The sequence below is a fragment of the Camelina sativa genome, chromosome 2 (genome assembly GCF_000633955.1).
Source record: "Camelina sativa cultivar DH55 chromosome 2, Cs, whole genome shotgun sequence".
Classification (NCBI taxonomy): Eukaryota; Viridiplantae; Streptophyta; class Magnoliopsida; order Brassicales; family Brassicaceae; genus Camelina; species Camelina sativa.
The window spans coordinates 21,003,306-21,024,142 of NC_025686.1; the positions used below are offsets into that span (position 1 = coordinate 21,003,306).

The 20,837-nt window shown below is 33.8% G+C and overlaps 3 protein-coding genes and 1 pseudogene across 3 annotated transcripts; 2 read left to right on the plus strand and 2 right to left on the minus strand.

The window, feature by feature from the left end:
• Window positions 3,945–7,215, plus strand: LOC104730834 (calcium/calmodulin-regulated receptor-like kinase 1). Its single transcript, XM_010450064.2, has 8 exons — window positions 3,945–4,181; window positions 4,820–5,209; window positions 5,475–5,628; window positions 5,872–5,998; window positions 6,184–6,269; window positions 6,353–6,424; window positions 6,509–6,715; window positions 6,806–7,215. The coding sequence occupies exons 2-8, from the start codon at window positions 4,872–4,874 to the stop codon at window positions 7,160–7,162; spliced, it is 1,341 nt and encodes a 446-aa protein (XP_010448366.1). The 5' UTR covers window positions 3,945–4,181; window positions 4,820–4,871; the 3' UTR covers window positions 7,163–7,215.
• LOC104730843 (50S ribosomal protein L24, chloroplastic) lies at window positions 7,685–9,116 on the plus strand. The gene is made up of 4 exons (XM_010450076.2): window positions 7,685–7,890; window positions 8,317–8,355; window positions 8,454–8,684; window positions 8,783–9,116. The coding sequence occupies exons 1-4, from the start codon at window positions 7,777–7,779 to the stop codon at window positions 8,990–8,992; spliced, it is 594 nt and encodes a 197-aa protein (XP_010448378.1). The 5' UTR covers window positions 7,685–7,776; the 3' UTR covers window positions 8,993–9,116.
• LOC104730851 (ankyrin repeat-containing protein At5g02620-like) lies at window positions 9,178–10,804 on the minus strand. Its single transcript, XM_019236371.1, has 3 exons — window positions 10,462–10,804; window positions 10,075–10,362; window positions 9,178–9,937 (listed from the first exon to the last, which is right to left on the minus strand). Exons 1-3 carry the CDS (start codon window positions 10,772–10,774, stop codon window positions 9,279–9,281), a joined length of 1,260 nt encoding a protein of 419 aa, XP_019091916.1. The 5' UTR covers window positions 10,775–10,804; the 3' UTR covers window positions 9,178–9,278.
• Window positions 12,099–13,257, minus strand: LOC104754982 (annotated as a pseudogene).

The window sequence follows — 20,837 nt, forward strand, 5'->3', positions numbered from 1 at the left end:
CAAACATGTTTTGTAAAGAGAACAAATACAACTCCAGCTCTTCACCGTTTAGGGTAAAAAAGTTCACATTTGTAGATAAGAAAGAAACATCTTTAAACTATTAAAATTGCATCATTGAAATGTAAGTAGAAATGTCATTTCACGTAAATCTATTTGTGTGTGACAATGACAATGTCTCTCTCCTTTCGTGTGCTTGTGGTGAATATTTTTGGCCAAGTATTTTAGAATTACTTGTGGCATACTCTCGGGATTTTATCTAATTGGTTTTATTGTACTAATAAATTGTCGAGTTAGTGTTTATCGTGTAAATCGATAAATGTCTCCATAATGTATGTCGAAGTAAAGTTCACATCATGATGAAGAACTAAAACAAGTTAAAGTTAAACGTACTAGTTTCAATTTCGATTACACGGATAAGATTGGTAGTGCGAGAAATCGGCAATAAATTCATGTCGTTTCAAATTAATTTCATAATCTTATTCTGTCTATAGCAGTTATAGTTTCTTTGAAAATTTATTTTATAAATTTATTGGGATGAAAATTAGCTCCAACTAATAATCTTGAATGTGATATTAGGTGAGTTAGGTGTGTATGTATGTAACTGCTTGCTTACTAGCCATAGACTTAATAGTTCCACTGCATTTTATCTTCTCACCTATTAACTAACCTCCAATGATAAGCTAAATCCAATATTTGGATAATACAAATATCTATATAGATTCTAGACATCACCATAGATCATCAAGATATTCGTAACTCATATGTATGATGGAAAAGATGTGTACAAAATAAATGTTTAGGTTTTGATTTATTTGTCACAGTCTCTATCAGAGATTAGATGATCTATATGAAGAGATAGTCGATTTAAGATGTTTTATTTCCATAATTATCGAAGAAAAATATGTTATTTCGAGTTTGTTGTATATATTTTTTGAATTCGATCACATTCTTTCCTTATAATTTTTTTTACAAATTACTAGATTATTCTTGATTTAAACTTCATATCTAGTATGTACTAAATCATCTCTTCTCCATCTATAATCAATCTATATATACATTTTTTTGAAACATTTATAAAATAAATCATGAATTTGGCACTTATTTACAGGTATGTCATTGGTATTAAATAATTAATTTAATAAATATAGCAAATATAATTGTAAATGTATACAGATTTTATTTACTTATTTTATAAGGAGGTGAGTAAAGAGTTATTGTTCTTTAAAAATTTGAAAAACTGATTTGATAAAAAGTGAATTTAAGCCTCACATACTATATTTTACTTTCACGGGTTTCATACAATAGCGGATTTAGGGAGAAAAGTAATATAGGACACAAATTCTTTTTTAACCAAAATTTTTTTTCAGCACTAAAAAACATAACAAAATATGTTAAAAAAAACAAAGTAAAAATATTGAGAAAAAATTGCAAAATGTAGGATTTGAACCCTTCACCTTCTACATAGTATGGGGCACTCTCTCTAAATAGGCTAAGAAACACTATTGTTAACTGTCACTTAAACAGAATTTAAAAAGGTGTATAGGGCACGTGTCCCACCTACTATAAACGTAGATCCGCTTCTGGTTTCGTATGATTTGAATTTTTGCAGATTAAAAATATTTGAACATGTTGCGTGATCCACCTAGCATGGCGGATTTGGACTATAGAACCAACACTAAAACTATTAGTTTATTTCATATACTATAGATTTATAGTCATAATTTGAAAAATTAACTTATAAATTATTTAGTATATGAACTACAAAATATTACACATACTACAACACATTCTTAATATTCCAAAAAAAAAAAATTGCTTACACATAAAAATATAAATTAACATACCATATAGGTATATACTTCTGTTTAATTATAGAAAACAAAACTAAGTGTTTTAAAATTTTATATTCTATCTAATAACAAATTTATGTAATTAGGTTATAAACTGTATAAAACGTAAGAAGAAGAAAAATATTCTAAACAAAATTATAAATTAATTAGATAAAAGTTAATTAATTGGGAATTTGAAAACTAAATAAATTAAAAATTATTATTTAAAATACAATAATTTATAATTTAGTCATGCGGTGTAACGCGGGTGAAAACCTAGTATATATGTATAACTAACTTCATATATATGATTTTTTTTGTCACTTAGAAAACGTTTCTTTAGTCCTTCTTGTTATAATCCAATTTGTTTTTGTAACTTAAACATTGAAATCGAGTTATATAATTTTTCTATCTTTATATAATAAATTAATAATGATAACATGTTTTTTTATTCTTTTTATTTAGTAGATGGTGCACGGAAAGATACAAAGAACGTGATGCAGGTAATCAAAAATCCAGGAAAATTCGTCGCGGAATCCGAAAAAGTCCACTAATAAGGAAGAAGAATGTACAGTACGATCTTTAAACGCTAAATATCATCCAATCATGAATTAAAGTATAATCATATTCGCGGGACCCATTAAACCCACACGACACAAACACAATTTACAATTTTTATTTTATTTTCTATATAGATTATTGTTGTTTTAGTATAGTATATGCATATTTCTATTTTGCGCAAAATATTTGTTATCCGATATCTGAAACTACTAGAGATGTATTCAACTTGACATTTTAAATAATTTGTGTAAAATTTAACAAATTTTATGTTATTCAATTATGAGTTTTTAAAAGTTTATTAAAATTTATTATTATTGAATTGTTGATTTAAAAATCTACTTTAAAATCTACTGTAATTAAACTGATGATTTAAAATTTTACTTTAAAATCTACTATTATTCAAAACAGTTTGTGGATTTGGATTTTAGGAGATGTATTCAACTTGACATTAAGTGATTTGTGTAAAATTTACAAGTCCTATGTTATTCAATCATACTTTTTAAAAGTCTATTAAAATCTACCATTATTGAACATATGATTTAAAAATATATTTTAAAATCTACAGTTATTCAAAATAGTTTGTGGATTTGGATTTTAATGATTTTTAGGTTTTCTGGAGGATTTGAGAGAATTTGTTTACTTAAAAATATAGAAATCAAAATCTCATGGTTTTGAGTGGGATTTGAAAGAATTTTACAATAAATAATACCAACTTCCCTAAAATTATCAAAATCATTTAAAATCTCACAAAAACTCAAATCACTTTGAATATTAGATTGAATACATCCCCTTAATGATTTTTTTAGAGATTCTTGAGGATTTGTTTAGTTAAAAAATACAAAAATCTAGATCTCATGGTTTTATGTGAGATTTGAAAGAATTTTACAATAAATCATATAAACTTCCATAACATCATCAAAATCATTTAAAATCTCATAAAAACTTAGATAACTATAAATATTAGATTGACTATTAGTACATTTTTTTTGTTCTTTCTTTCACAATACTATAGTAATGTTCATATGTTTAGTCAATGGTCAAAACTTAGTAAATTAAAGATTTATTTACTTTTTTTTTTTGTATATAAAAGACATAAAACAAAGTGCAAAATTTGACTGACTATTATTGTAATACACAGTAACTTTTTTGTATATTATTTCTCGGACACGGATATGATTTTTTTTCTCAAAACAAACAACATAAAAAACTGATCACATAAATAAATCTTCTTTACATGTTAAAAAAAAAAAAAAAAAATCTTCTTTAATTTAATATGCGTGGATTGATATTGAAAAAAAATAATAATCAAAATCTAGTGAGAATTCAATTATAAGGAAGGAGTAACTGTCATTTACTCATTTTAATTAAAAAAAAAAAGAAAAAGAAAAAGAAAAGAAGCTTTCCGTTTCAATTTTTAACTATAAAAGCAGACGTTGTTGTTGTTGTTGTTGTTGTTTACATTTGTAAAAAAAAAGTTAAATAAAACATTTGAATCTTCTTCTTCTTCACCTTTTTTAATTTTACACATCATTAAACATTAAAAAAGCAAAAAAAAAAAAAGCTTAATTTTGTTGTTGTTGTTTGTTTGTAATCGTTTGCTTGAAGTAGAACCTCTCTCTTTCTCTTTCTCTCACACTCTCTCTCTCTCTCTCTCTTTGGATTCTTTTCTCTGTAATCAAAGCAAACCCAAATCCTCTGCACCATTTTTTTTTTCTTCTCTTCCTTAAGAGTAACCGTGTCCCTCTGTAACAAATGCACCACTTTTTTCTATGATCCTTCACATCTGCACTGGTAAAGTTCCATTCTCCTTTTTTTTTTTTTTTCTCTAGATCTTAAGCGAGTTCTGGTTGTTGTTGTTGTTGTGCGTAGAAGTAGTAGGTGTNNNNTTTTTTTTTTTTTTTTTTTTTTTTTAATTCTGGTGATTTTTTTGTTGTTGAGAAAGTCTTCTTTGGGGGGTTTTGGTTACTGAGGAGGAAGAAGACGAAATACTGTAGTTGAAAATTAAACAACGAAATTTAATGAAATGTTATGTTATTCAAACGGCGTTTCTAAAGTTTTGCACGACTCTCGAAGTTTCAATTTTCTTTTCTTTTTCCCTGGATTCTACTAATTTTCCCGAGAAAAAAAATTAGCAATTTTGGCTTAAATTTTGAGAAATTTGTTACTCGAAATTAAACTCAGAGCTTCATTGATATTATCTCGTTTGAGGTATTTCTTAATTTATACTATGAATTGAATCAATCCATTTAGTATTTTGTTCAAAGAGTTTTTTCTTATAGTCAACGTTTCCAACTTTACTCAATTTGGGAGCAAAATGAGTTGTTGTCCTCCTCTTCGTCTGACATTGTTGTTCTTAATAATAAACTATTTCCTTAATCTCTCTCTCTCTGATCCATTATTGTTATTTTTTTGGTCTTTGCTTTTGGCAGAGGCGTTTTACAAGAGCTTGATGCATTAAGTGGGATTGATTTGATACATTATATGACAATGGAAGGAGAATCATTTGGTTTAATCGTTGGGATCTCACTTGGTTTGGTGATTGGTGTTGTGTTAGCTGTTTCAGCTTTGTTCTGCTTTAGGTACCATAGAAAAAAGTCTCAGATTGTTAATAGTGGTGGCTCTAGCAGAAGTGTTACCGTTCCCATCAGAGAGAATGGTGCTGATTCTTGTGTTATCATGTCTGATTCCACCATTGGTCCTGATTCTCCTGTTAAATCTTCTTCCAAGAATGCTGGCACTGGGAGGTCTCTTTGGCTTGATGGTTTTAGTAAAAAAAGTAATGTCATCTCTGCTTCTGGCATTTTGGAATATTCTTACAGGTTTTGCTCTATTCTCTGGATCATAATGTTTCCTGATAAGGTTCTTGATTAATGAGGGACTAGACTTCTCTTGTTATAGTTACTTTGGTCATTAGGAGGGGAATGCTGGGATCTGTATCATGTTTTATATAGTGTATAGTTGGATCTGTTATTGTGAATATCCAAATTTTACGCTTTTTTATTTGAGGATATGGTAGAAGATTCTTGCATTTTTGGTTTTTGATACCAATTTTAACATATGTTTCTTTGGTGGCTACTGATTCAGGGATTTGCAGAAAGCAACCTGTAACTTTACAACTTTGATAGGCCAAGGAGCATTTGGACCTGTCTATAAAGCTCAAATGTCCACCGGTGAGATTGTTGCTGTGAAAGTTCTAGCCACTGATTCTAAACAGGGCGAAAAAGAGTTTCAGACAGAGGTAAGATATATCTATTCATGCGATTTAACTGATGATTCTATATGATACTCATTTCCAAAGAAACAACTAGGTTCAGAAAACATGTCGCATTTGTAAAATATAACATTAGGCAGACTCATGATTTCCGAAATCTCTATTACTCAACTCGATCAATAAGTTGCCATCTATAAAATAGGCGCTTGCCTTACATTAATCCATTTCTTTACCTGCAAAACTCATTCATTCTCCTACTTTTTTTTCCAGGTTATGTTATTGGGAAGGTTGCACCACCGTAATTTAGTGAACTTGGTTGGCTATTGCGCAGAAAAAGGACAGCACATGCTTATATATGTTTACATGAGTAAAGGAAGCTTAGCTTCTCACTTATACAGTAAGCAACTATCTATTTCTACTTACTATAACAATCTGCTAGGCATTAAATGAATTGTCAATCCAATGTTCAACTGTAGTTTGTAGCATATTTTATTAAATTGATGGTTCAGACTCCTCCCTCCAATTGATGAGCCTTCATAAAGATTTGAGACACACTAAAATGGTTTTTTTTTTTCTATACAGGCGAAAAACATGGACCGTTGAGCTGGGAGTTGAGAGTATATATTGCTTTAGACGTGGCACGCGGTCTAGAGTATCTTCACGATGGGGTGAGCTACTTGCTAAAACCACATTTGAATGCAACTCTTAGAAATTACAACTTCAAAACTCATGTTCTCTTCAATGTTTCCAGGCTGTTCCTCCTGTAATCCACAGAGATATTAAGTCTTCTAACATATTGTTGGATCAATCCATGAGAGCTCGGGTACATATATCTTCTTTCGTCCTTGAGATCTCAGTTTATTTAACCACTTCAAGTTTCTCATTAGTGAATTGTCTCTTACTACAGGTTGCAGACTTTGGACTATCTAGAGAAGAAATGGTAGACAAACATGCTGCTAACAACATCCGAGGAACATTTGGTTATCTCGATCCAGAATACATCTCCACAAGAACATTCACCAAGAAAAGTGATGTTTATGGCTTTGGGGTTTTGCTATTCGAACTTATAGCTGGAAGAAACCCTCAACAAGGTCTAATGGAGTTGGTTGAGCTGGTAATATTACATAAAAACAAAAAAACCATCTCAAATCCTCCAATCTTTATGTATAAAACGACTCAAAACATTGTGTTTGTTGATGAACAGGCGGCGATGAATGCAGAGGAAAAAGTTGGGTGGGAAGAGATAGTGGATTCAAGACTAGACGGGAGATTTGATTTACAAGAAGTGAATGAAGTTGCTGCTTTTGCATATAAATGCATCTCTCGTGCACCTAGAAAACGTCCAAACATGAGGGACATTGTTCAGGTCTTGACTCGTGTCATTAAGGTGAGACATTGCAGAAAACGACAGAAGAGTTCTCCACGGCCTCCTCCTCCTCCTCCTCCTCCTCCTCCGGTGGTGGAGGAGTCAGAAGGTGAGCTTACCGCAAACGGATCATTACGATCGGAAACTCACCGGAGAGATAATTCCGTGGACAGTAGTATAGCTGAAGACTTGTAATTTTATAAAAACAAGAAAAAGAAAGTATCAAATTTTTTTATATTTATCATTAACTTTTACGATGTGATTTCTTTCTAATTGTCGTTGTTTTGGATTTTTTTAGACGTTAGGAGAAATGGTACTACTAGGTTGTCTATATATTTTTTTTTTTTTTTGTGAATTAAAAGATATATAATATTCTTTTGTTATTCATTGTTGAAACAAGAAAAAGAAAGTATCAAATTTTTAAAAAATTATTATTAACATTTAAAATGTGATTTGTTTCTAATTTTCGTCTTTTTTTGGATTTTTTGTAGACGTTAGGAGAAATGATTATAATGATTATAATGATGTCTATATCTTTTTTTCTTTTTGTGAATTAAAAAATATATAATATTCTTTTGTTATTCAGTATTCATTGAAGAGTTCTATGTTTTCTAAATATGACTCAAGGCCCAATCGAAATAGCCCAGCCCATTAATTACGTCTGTGAAAACGATGTCGTTTAATTCGTTATCCAAGCTTTTATCGTCATCTGTGGAACGGATAGGACGAAAGAAGAAGAAGAAGAAGAAGAAGAAGAAACAACAGTTTTAGCCACTACGCCCAGTGGGAAAGTTGCAGAGCGAGAAAAAATGGCAACCATGTCTGCTCTTCAGAGCTCTTTCACTTCTCTTTCTCTATCCCCTAGCTCTTCCTTCCTTGGTCAGCGTCTAATTTCCCCAACCTCCCTCTCCGTCGCTTCTCCGGTAACTTTTTAAAAATTTTCGAATTCTGATTCTAATCTTTCGAATTAGGTTTTCCTTATCTCTTTCAAGCTTTTGGATTATGTAGTTCACTTGGGTGTGTTGTAAATTAGGTTCATTTGTTCGCTTTTGATACCCAAAACCCATCTAAGCAAATATCTCAGTAACGAGTGAAAATTTTGATAAAATTGAATCTGAGTTGCTCGTTTTTAAAGTTACTGAGGTATTAAAGTTTGTGCATTGTCTATCTTGTAGTGTTACTATTGAATTGAGATTAAGTTTATGAGCAGTTAAATGTCAAGGGCTTCTTATGCTCTTCAGGACTGATTTGACTAGTGATTTGTTTGGAACCTATGGGTGCCTTTTACTCTATAACCGAACGAAATGTGTTTCTTTATTACCCTGCTGATCGTTTTGTACTTGTTGTAGATCAAGCCTACCGAGAACCCATGTCTTGTTCTTGCAAAGGTTAGTCTGCAGAAACAGTTTTCTTTTTGAGACAATGAGATTTGGAAGATGAGTTGTTGTTGTTCAAATGATTTTATGTGTGGTTTTGTGCCTTACAGCTCAAGCGTTGGGAACGAAAAGAATGCAAACCAAACAGTCTTCCGGTTCTGCACAAAATGCATGTCAAGTTTGGAGATACGGTCAAAGTCATATCTGGACGTGATAAGGGTAAAGTTGGAGAGGTTACTAAGATCTTCACTCACAACAGCACCGTAGTGATCAAAGATGTGAACCTCAAAACAAAACACATGAAGAGCCGAGAAGAGGGAGAGCCTGGTCAAATTGTTAAGGTCAGTCTACTCAAATTACTTTGATGTTTGTAGTAGATTCATTTACTGCCTTTGGCCTGATTCTTGAAAAATTGTGCAATATGTATTATGATTTCCAGATAGAAGCACCTATCCACAGCTCAAATGTGATGTTGTATTCAAAAGAAAAGGAGGTGGTAAGCCGGGTAGGTCACAAGGTCCTTGAAGATGGACAGAAGGTAAGATATCTGATCAAAACAGGGGAGGTTATCGACACCATTGAGAAGTGGAAGCAACTTAAGGAGGCAAAGGATAAAGAAACCACCCAAGTTGCAGTGGCCGCATCTTAGTTATCTCACTTCTTTTCTTCTTCGTTGCACTTTTGATATATATAGACTAATAGACCTATGCATTTTGATGGATGTATTGAATCCCTGTAATGGTTAAGTATAAAATTTCTACCCCATGAACACCTTTTTGCTTCTTTAAGTGACGCTTAGGTTGAATCTTAAACAGGTACTTCATTCAAAAGATATCATCTTTAAGAGTATTTCCGAAATGAGTGTGTACAAGGCTATTGAATATGTTTGCATAACAATCAAGCTTTTACAGGGAGCAACGAATCTATTCAAATGGCTAAACCATGGTCTTGAAGCCTTGAGAAATCAACTCTGTTTTCGGTTTCGGTACCTTCTTCTGCGTAGTCCGCTTCCACTTCACGTAGAATACAAGTAGATAAGTGAGTAGCCCGAATATGACAATTAAATACATCAACAAGAATACCGGTTCATAACAACAGATAAGAGGTACCGAAATGAAGATATACCACCAAGTATATGCTCTACCAACTGGTAAGAGTATAAATGTCAAGGCCATAGCTGAGAAAAAGGCTATAGTATTGAATCCCCATAGTAGCACAGGCTTTAATATGAGGTTATCCGGATGTTTTCCTTGTTTAGGTTCATCTTCTGGCTGGACCGCTGTCTGATAAGTAGCTGTGATTATCAGAGCTATTATTACTAGAAGAGAGTTCCGTACTCCATCTGACATACGACTCCTAAAACGTGCCATTCCCGTAGAGCAATATTCATAAAAAGTCACAGGTTGCCTTAGGAAAACAGAGGTTGTCTCAACTTTGGATAGAGAAGCCGCACTCTTACCACCCGCCTTTTGTAGAATTTTCTCTGTATCTCTGTTCATGTGAGGTCCATTGGCTCTTAAGACATCAAGGACCGTCATGCCACTCTTATTCCTGATGTTCCGGTTCAGTGACATGCATTTCAACAACTGTTTTACTGCCTGCATATACACATGTTTTCATTACATGGCTTAACCGTGATCACACACATTAAACACCTTAACAAAAATTGTGGATCAACCACTTAGACAATTAGCTAGGATAAAATTTCATATTAAAGAAGGGTAAAAGAACATGCCTGGTGACTGTTCTTGTATGCTGCTAGGTGCAAGGCCGTGTTGCCTTCACGATCACGTCTGTTCAAGACATGAATCTCGGTGGACAAAGCATCATTGTCGCGTATTCTTTGCATCCACCCTCTTATAACTTTGAGATCTTCGTATCTATCATTCATAACCGTGATGTGTAAAGCAGTTTCTCCATTTACATTAGCATCTCTAATGCTCTCGGGACATATCAGGAGAAACTCTGTAAGAAGATCGACGTCACCTTTTTTTGCCACAAGATGCAATGGTGTCATACCTGTCGTCATAAGGTCAATAAATAATAATTCTCTCATCAAGTAACTTTATGTTATATGTTACAAAACATAACTAATAAAAAAACCAGGGAAGCAAATACCTCCTCTTCCACGAGTACGAACAAGACTGGGATCAAACTTGACTAGCTCTAATGCTAACTCAACTTGCTGGTTCTCGACAGCGAGATGCAAGGGACTAAACCCATGTGCGTTTAGTTTCTTGGCAAAAGATGGCTTAAGAATCATCAGTTCCATTGCTAAATCTATTTTCCCAGTAGAAGAAGCTTCATGAAGAGGTGTGTGGATGAATGGTGAAGTGTCAATGTTTTGAAAAATACATGGATCCGCTTGTATAAGAGAATATAAAGCATCAGTGCTACCCGATTGAGTAACCAAAAGTAATCTTGGATCCATACTTACTTACTAAAGAAAGAAAATTACTTTGAAGGACCAAAATAAGAAGAAACGATATATGATTAAATTTATAGATATATGATTAATTATAATTTTTTTTTTCCGAGTGTTGAGTCTATATGGACTTAGTCATCGCACCAATTAAATTTCAGTCAGCTTTCTTACCTAATAGATAACCAGTGAGTCCACGCTAGGATAAGGATACAACATAATTGACTTGGTCTTTTAAACATATTTTGAAAGCTTTAGTGAGAACAACACGTATATATTAATTGTTGCAAACGCTAAATGATGTTAATATCATAAATCTTGGAAGGACCGGGTGACCTGGTCCGCTCATATTAACATCACCAAGCATAACACTCGGGTTCATTGTGGAGTTACTCACCACCTACGGAACGTTCTTCTTAAGATCATCTCAGTGGTAAAGAACAGAGCTCAGGCGTTCACGGAGCCTCTCTTCTCCTTCGTCGGTCAAAGAATTATTGGCATATTCATATCATGTCTGGTGGTGGTTGGTGTATAGTTTAGTTTTGATTTTCTTGTATTTTCTTCATGTTTCTTTATATTAATGACTCTGCCAGAATCTTTATAAAAGGTATTTTATTGTTTTAAAAAATGAATGCACGTTACAAAGCTATGGATATGTTTGTAACAAACAAAGTTTTACAGGGACCAATGAAGGAACGCTTCAGATGGTTAAATCATGGTCTACATGTCTTGAGAAATCAGCTCACTTTTGGGTTCCGGTACCTTCGTTTGCTTAGTCTGCCTCCACCACACATAGAATACAAGTAGATACACGAGAAATCCGAATAGGATCGACAGATATATATAGATAAATACTCGTTGGAGATCAGACTTCATGTAAATCGAAAGTGCATAAGAACAGATGAGAGGCACCGTAATAAACATATACCACCAATTATATGCTCTTTCAACCGGCAAGAGTATAAATGTCAAGGCAATAATAGACAAGGAAAAGGCTAAAGTATTGAATCCCCATAGTAGCTGTTATTACTAGAAGAGAGTTTCTGGTCCCATCTGTCATATGACTCCTATAAGAGCATCCTCAACGGTAAACAACTGATGTAAGTTTCCTAAAACTAAAATAATTAATAATTTTATGATAAAATAAAGTTAACCAATGAAAATGTAACCCATGTAAGCAAAGTTTCTAATACAAGTAGAAAATGTTTCTAAAACATCTAATATAAGATGCAATTCTAATTCTATTTCCTGCTTTTCTATTTTTTTTTATTTTTTTTTTTAGTATTAAGAAACTTTTTTAATCAATGGAAGTGACCTTAATGGGCAATAAGTGAGTCCATGCTCGGATACAAAATAAATTGACTTGAACGGTAAATATCAAACAAAACTCCCAAACTATACTAGTCTATATTTTGAGGTGGGATATGGTAGGGTGCCCCGTGGGTACAAAATTTACTAATGATGGAAGAAGAACACAGAAAAACAGAAATGCTTTCTTCGATATCCAAGACTTCCATGCGGTTAGAGCCCATGCCAGGAAAGGAAGAAGCAGGGACACAAAAAGGTTCAGACTTTGAAAGGAAAATGCGGAGATCTCCAATGTCTTCGGTGTAAAGAGCGTTTCCTTCTCCGTCAAGCTTGAAGACCATTACAAATTTCGTTTTCATTTTCTTCATACCACTGGCAGTGGTCTTCTTGTACAACTTAACCAAGAACATTTCACCAGTGGGTCGCGACTCCACCAAGTGTTCACTGGTGCAACAGGAAAGCAAAAGCTCCCGTTTGCTCTTGGTCAGCTCAGGAAGCTTTTGAAATCGTAACCTCTGAAACTTTGGTTGGTGCTTGTGCGTGAGAGGGTCCCATGATCCTATGAGATGGCCTCCAGATCCGGGAATGCGAAACATCTCATCTTGCTTGGAATACATGACAGGGGAGGAGTAGAAGCAGGGGTTTTCAATTCTGATGTTGATCCACTCGGAACTACTTTGAGCGGATCTACAAAAGCTGAGTTGAGGTCCCAAGAACTTGACAGCCACAATGCAGTCTTCATCCTCCGGAGAAGATGAGGACATGGCCACGTTGGTCACGATTTGGGTTTGGCAACGAGGCAGAGTTACAAGCGGAGGCAGAGATATGCGGGTCTGTATACGATGCATATATATGGGTTTAGATCATCTTGGAGACACACGATTCCGTCGTCCTTCAAAGTAGCTACTAGCTACCCAGCCATGAGATGCCCCTATCGTCACCATGGGATCACTATGCACCAACTACAGGGGTACCTTCTTTTCCAAAGTAGTGCAGCGACGCTCATTAGCATTCATAATCATGAGTTTTCCGAGATCCACTCCACAAGGATAAGCGCTGACGATTGAACAAGGAGGAGTTTGCAGCGAGGATGATGAGAAGCCATTAGAAAGAATAACCGAATATCTTACCAGCAAAGGTTTACCAAGGCGGAGCCTCGAGAGCCGTCTTAGAAGCAGAGACATAAATGTTGCTTTTTTTTTTTTTTTTTTTTCTTAAGAAAACCCTAAAGAGAAGTGAATCGGTGCTTATATATATAAATATATGTATTAGTTATGGATATCCTCAAATTTTTCTTGTTGTGATCCAACATCAATCATAATCTACATGGAGAACTGAAAATATCGAAATATAAAATATAAAGTTACAAAAAGTGTTGGAAAAATTTGTCCAGTTCCTATTTTTACGAAATTCAATACTTCTTGTATAATTTTATTCTACTATATTAATTGAAAATTACAAATATGAAACTAACCTTAAAATGTGTAAAAAATTACATTCAATTGCCATTAGAAAAAAATAATTAAGCTTAATTAACTAATTTAAATAAATATAATTAAATTAAAAATAAAAACACTCACATATCAAATATTAAAAAAATCTAAAAAAATATTTTCTCTCTTTAATAAATTATTGACGAAATTACTAATTATTTATTTTAAAAAATATATAAACCAATCAAAATTTTAAAAACTAAAATTTTATATCCAAGTATACAATACAATTATTTTTAATAACTAAATTTGAAGATTTTGTTAAGATTTCAAATTATGATTCTCCTATCATCTTTATTTTATTTTATTTACAAATTGTTTAGAACTTTCATATAATACTTATAATTAATAAAATGCATATTTGTTTCTGCATATGTTGTGATTTGAATTTTTTTAAACGAAGATATATTACTAAATGTATGAAAATGTGTGTTTTATTTTCACATTGGTGGATTGGTAAAAATAAATTTATATAGATGATAAATTAATAATTTTTATTTACTCACAATTATAATATTAAAATTACTATTTTATATTTCACAAAATATGATGCAAATACAACAAATAAACAATATAAAACTATAATAATATGTCAAAAATAAAATACTATAATATTCTAAAATAATTAGTATTCAAATAGACTAATAGATTTACATGACAATTAAAAATAAATATTATCTCAAACAAAATAATTTTTTAAAAAATAAAACAATAAATTTTATTATTATATTATAATTTTTTTTTAAATGTTAACCCGTGCTTTAAGCACGGGATATATCCTAGTGTATAGATTATGATGAAAATAAAGTTTTGAATTGTTTACATATAAATTTTTTGTATTGAATTTTCTAATAAACTAGATTTTAAATCGTCGGTATACCTTGTGCTAGATTTTTTTGTGAAATTCAATTGGTTTATTTAGTGTTTAAAATTGTATAATCGTATTTTGATTATTAATTTTTATGATTTATGTGGGTGAATTTTTTTTTATATTAATTTAATTAATTTTATTAGATATGTTTATTACTCGAATATTAATAGTTTTAACAAAATAATAAAATAATATTTTATATGTGTAGTACCGAGATAATGATATTTTAATTTTTTAAAAGTTAAAATTCTTTAAAATAAAGAACCAAAGTAAACCAAATAAAATTTATAGATTTGAATATTTGATAAACTAGGTACTAACCCGCGGAAAACCGCGAGCTGAACTTTTTTTTTCTATGAAAATTTGTGATAATTTATTTTGTTATTATGTTATCTATAATGGTTTGTGATTAAAAATTCGGGTTGCTTATATTAAAATTTTTGTATTTTAAAAATGTTTATTAAAAACCTGTCAATAAAACATTTGCATGTAATGAATAAAATTGTTAAAACCTTTGTCAATTAAACACAATTCTTGCTATAGTTGTGAAGTAAGTAAAAATATATAACTAACATGTAAAAGGAGCAACTAAATATAGCTAGTGAAAAGGGAACAAAAGGACAATCGTTCCTCTTTTCTCTCTTCTCTCTCCTCCTACTATTCTAAAAAATAGATCTAGATCTTCTCCGAAGGCCTCCGAGCTTAATTCCCGTCGTTTGCTTGTTGATTGCAGAGATGGTCTAGTCCTCTTCTCTATCGGTATTGGTGAGGTCTCTTCCCCTTCGAAGTGGATGCGGTTCCGGCGTGTCGGTAGGAGAGCTCGGTTGCGTCTCCTTTGGTTTGAAGACGCCGCTAGGTTGTGGCGGTTGCATCTCGTGGCTCAGCCGCCGTGTTGGTTCTGTGTTTGCTGATTTGTCTAGGAGGTTAACGGTAGATCCTTATGGATCTTGATGGCTGTCGTGGATTCCGGGTGATTGGGCTTCCGATTGAGCCATCAGCCTCAATCATCCCCGCGACCTGCTTCCTCCGGACCGGTTTGAAGGGGATTGGATCGAATATCGGAGATTTGTCAGATCTGGGAAGGAAGGGTTCGGGCTGAAGCTGATGGTTTGCTAGGAACGGGAGCCATCAACAGTGTGCCGTGATGTCGGACATCGCCTTACCGGGAGATCTGTAAAGGGTTGGCGGATCGAGCGAAAAGGAACGGAGTTTGGGAGTCGGATGCTTCCTGCCGTTGACTAGATACCTCGGTTCGTTGCAAAGTGGTGGATCTCGCATCCGCCGGTTCTAATGGTGATCCCTCTGCATCTGCGGTGTCAATAGGTCTCAGAGCTTCTTTTCCAGCGACAACGTTTTTCCGATCATCCTTTGTTTCTGTTTTCACTTGTAAGCGGCGGCCTAGCCCAATATTAAGTGGGCAAATTTTAAATAATAAAGACCCTTTAAAAATATATATATATATATATATATATATATATATAGCTAGTGAAGATTTTAAATAATAAAGGCCCTTTAAAATATATATATATATATATATATATATATATATATATATATATATATATAGCTAGTGAAAGTTCTGAAAAACCTTTTTAAAAACAATATTGATTGTTTTTTTTTTATGGCTTCCCTTTTATAAGCACTTTCAAGTATTGAATATATTTAAATCTCAACTTAGTTTTATTTTCCTAAAAAATTATGACTAAAAGAAAAATATAACTTTTTAAAATAGATAAGATACTATATCTATATCTTATTTTTTTTTTTTAATTTTTAAAATCTAAACCGTTAAACAAAACAGTTATATATTTGACTCGATTAGATTTTTGATAAAAAATTTAACCCGTGCTAGAAAAGTTTTTTGTTAAAATTTGTGGTTATATAGATTTTTATTCGATTAGATTTTTAAAATCTTAGCTGTAAATTTTTTTTAAAAGTACGAATTAGTTTTGATTCTAATATTTTTTTTTTTTTTACTTTTCTACAATTCATTTTATTTTATGTATCCCTAATAATTAATTAAGTAGTTTTAATTAAGTTTTTCTAATGGCAATTAAATGTAATTTTTTACATATTTTAAGGTTAGTTTCATATTTATATTTCATAATTAATATGGTACAATCACATATTTGTCAATTACAATTACATTTCTTTTTTTTTTGGCAAACAATATTTTGCGCGTAAATTTTTATTTTATTTTCCTACTCTTCCTTCTCTCTTTCTCGTTATATCCGAAAAACAAAAACGAAGAACACAGATCAATCGTTTGAGTTTGAGAGTTTAATCGAGAAGCCGATGTGATCATTATCTACACCGAGTCTGTTCAGCATCAGCAATCGAAAGAGCCTATCAAATATTGGATAAGATACTAACTGAACAAACTGAATTTCTCATTAATCTGTAAATGTCAGATTACACTAGTTTATATACAAGATTAGGATTAAGTAAAAGGAAGCTTAATCCTACATAAACTATATAACATATATAAACCGGTTGATTAAACCCGGTACACTATCCTAATACACCCCCCTCAAGTCTCTGAAACCGAAATATGTGAAGGATGAAAGAGACTTGATATAGACATGCGTCCAAGAAGAGAGTAGAAAGGACCAGGCTGAAGAGCTTTCGTCAAGATGTTAGCATGTTGGTTTGCACTGGAGACGTGAAAGAGCTTCAAGAACCCATTCTTCATCTGATCTCTGACGGTATGACAGTCAATTTCGATGTGTTTCGTCCTCTCATGAAACACGGGATTAGTGGCAATGTGAATGGCCGACTTGTTATCACAAAATAACTTTGCAGGAGAAGTGACAGTGATCTTCAAATCCTTGAGCAATTGGTTTAACCACAAGAGTTCACAAGTGGCAAGAGCCATGCTGCGATATTCGGATTCTGTACTGCTTCGACTAGTAACCTGCTGTTTCTTAGACTTCCAACTAATCAAGCTCTTGCCCAGATAAACGCAAAAACCAGAGATAGACCTTCTAGATTCAGGGCAAGTTCCCCAATCCGCATCAGAAAAAGCATTAAGGCAAGGTTCCGAGCTAGCAGCATAATAGAGTCCTTGACCAGGGTTACCTTTAATATAGTGGCAAATCTGATAAGCAGCTTGAAGATGTACATCCGCAGGGCAAGAGAGGAACTGACTCAAGTTGTTAACGGCAAAAGTGATGTCTGGCCGAGTAATGGTGAGATAAAGCAGTCTTCCTATGAGCTCTCTGTATGATGTAGCTCGAACAGAATCAAGAGGAGTTCCCATGTCCTTCGTGTTATGAACATTAGGATTCATAGGAACACTGCAAGGTTTACAAGCCAACAACCCTGTGGAAGCCAAGATGTCAAGAGCATATTTGCGTTGGCAAACAGAGATACCACTGCTATTACGAGCTATTTCTAATCCCAAGAAAAACTTAGGAGCGCCCATATCTTTGATCTTGAAAGCAGCATGTAAGACAGTCTTAAGCTCCTGTAAATCACTGTCATTATTAGACGCAATCATAATGTTATCGACGTATACCAGTAAAGCAATAAAACGTGTTCCTCGCTGTTTGACAAACAAAGTGTTGTCACCGGGACACTGAGAAAAACCAGCTCCAAGGATCACACCGGAGAAGCAATGGTACCACTGGCGAGAAGCCTGCTTTAAACCGTAGAGAGATTTATGTAGCCGACAAACCGCATTAGGAGGAAGTGGTGCACCACCCGGAGGAGTAAAGCCTTGAGGGAGACTCATGTAGATCTCCTCATCTAAGCTCCCATGAAGGAAAGCATTTGTCACGTCCATCTGGGTTAGTGTCCAACCATGTATAGCTGCTAATCCCAAAACAAGTTTAACACTAGCAAGCTTAGCAACAGGTGAAAAAGTGTCGATGTAATCAATCCCCTCCATTTGAGTATACCCTTTAGCCACTAATCTCGCTTTATAACGATCTATAGATCCATCTGGGTTATATTTGATAGTGTAAACCCATTTACACCCTATCACCGTCTTACCAGGAGGTAAAGAGACAACACTCCAAGTCCCAAGATGCTCAAGAGCAACAATCTCCACATCCATAGCCTTGGTAAAATGAGGATGAGCCATGGCCTGCTTAAAATTCTGTGGTNACAAAGTGTTGTCACCGGGACACTGAGAAAAACCAGCTCCAAGGATCACACCGGAGAAGCAATGGTACCACTGGCGAGAAGCCTGCTTTAAACCGTAGAGAGATTTATGTAGCCGACAAACCGCATTAGGAGGAAGTGGTGCACCACCCGGAGGAGTAAAGCCTTGAGGGAGACTCATGTAGATCTCCTCATCTAAGCTCCCATGAAGGAAAGCATTTGTCACGTCCATCTGGGTTAGTGTCCAACCATGTATAGCTGCTAATCCCAAAACAAGTTTAACACTAGCAAGCTTAGCAACAGGTGAAAAAGTGTCGATGTAATCAATCCCCTCCATTTGAGTATACCCTTTAGCCACTAATCTCGCTTTATAACGATCTATAGATCCATCTGGGTTATATTTGATAGTGTAAACCCATTTACACCCTATCACCGTCTTACCAGGAGGTAAAGAGACAACACTCCAAGTCCCAAGATGCTCAAGAGCAACAATCTCCACATCCATAGCCTTGGTAAAATGAGGATGAGCCATGGCCTGCTTAAAATTCTGTGGTTCCGATTCAATTGAGCAAGAAAGAACAAAAAATTGATAGGAAGGACTCAATTTAGAATAGGTAAGAACAGAATCAAGAGGGTAAACAACAAGTGGATCCGAAGAAGAGAGATTATCAGAAAGCTGAGTAAGATTGCATAAAGCAACAACAGAAGAAGAAGAGGAATCAGATGTTGAAAGATCAAGAGAAGTCAAATTAGAAAAAGAAGTGTTTGTAAGGTTACAATGATAGTCAGATAAGTAACCTGGAGCTTTAGCTTGGCGTCGTGGCCTATCATTGTTCTGTGCAACCTGTCCTGTGCCAACTGTAACAGTCTCATCCGGTATGATAACAGCACTAGGAGATGATGACGATAATGCGGATGATGATGCAGAAACAGGAACAGGGAAAGGCAATGAATGTGTATCTTCGACAAGCTCAATCTCAGTAGAAACAGGCATAGGTAAAACCATCTTACTAAACAAATCAGTAGTTGGAAGAGAAGGTGTAACATTTTTGAAAGGGAAAATATGCTCATGAAAAACAATGTTACGAGTAATATGAACAACATTAGTTTCCAGATTAAGAACCTTATAACCTTTGTAACCAGAGGGATATCCTAGAAAAACACATGGTTCAGCTCTAGGAGTAAACTTGTTTCGATCCTTAGCTAAAGTGGAAGCATAACATAAGCAACCAAAAGATCTTAAGAAACTATAATCTGGTTTTTGTTTAAAAATTTTTTCATAAGGCGAAATTTTGTCTAAAACTAAAGAGGGTGTTCTATTGATCAAGAAAACAGCAGTATGAATGCAATCAGACCAGTAGCAAAGAGGGACATTAGATTGAAACAAAAGTGCACGTGCAACATTAAGAAGATGCTGATGCTTTCTCTCGACAACCGAATTTTGTTGTGGTGTATAAGGACATGAAAAATGATGTAACATGCCATGATCTTTAACCAGTTGATTAAACCCGAGTTCAGGGGCATTATCACTACGAACAATCTTAATGACAGAGTTATACTGTGTTTGAACATGTTTAATAAAAGATGGAAAAATAGAAAGAACATCATTTTTATTCCTCATCATATAAATCCAGGTGATTCGAGTACAATCATCTACGATAGTAAGAAAATAGCGATATCCTTCTATAGACTCTACTGAAAAGGGTCCCCAAGTATCTATATGAATGAGATCAAACGGTGAAGTAGAAAGTTTACTATGTGAAATAAACGGTAATTTCTTTTGCTTAGCTAGGGGACAAATATCACAATGATCATGAGAAGAAAAACTAGAGATAGACATAGGTAAAGTACCCGACATATATTGTAACTTGACAGAAGATGGGTGACCTAAGCGTTGATGCCAGACACGACCATCGACTTGCAAGGATCCAGAAAAAGATGCTGAAACAGAATTCGCAGATGCTGAAATGTCATGATGCTCCAATATGTACAGACAATGGATTAGCACACCTCTACCAATCATCAAGTCCCGAGTATGGTCCTGAATATAACACGAATTAGTATAGAAATGTGCAGAGCAATTATCATGTCTAACCAAAGAACTCACACTTATCAAATTGAATTTAAAAGTTGGTACATAAAGAACATCATGCAAAATCAATGTTTGAGTTATTTGTATAGTGCCTATATGAGTAATGGCAACTCTAGTGCCATTAGGGAGTGAGACTGTTACACCTGTCACTGGAAAAGTCTCACTAAACAAGGAAAGGTCAGAACACACATGGCTAGTCGCACC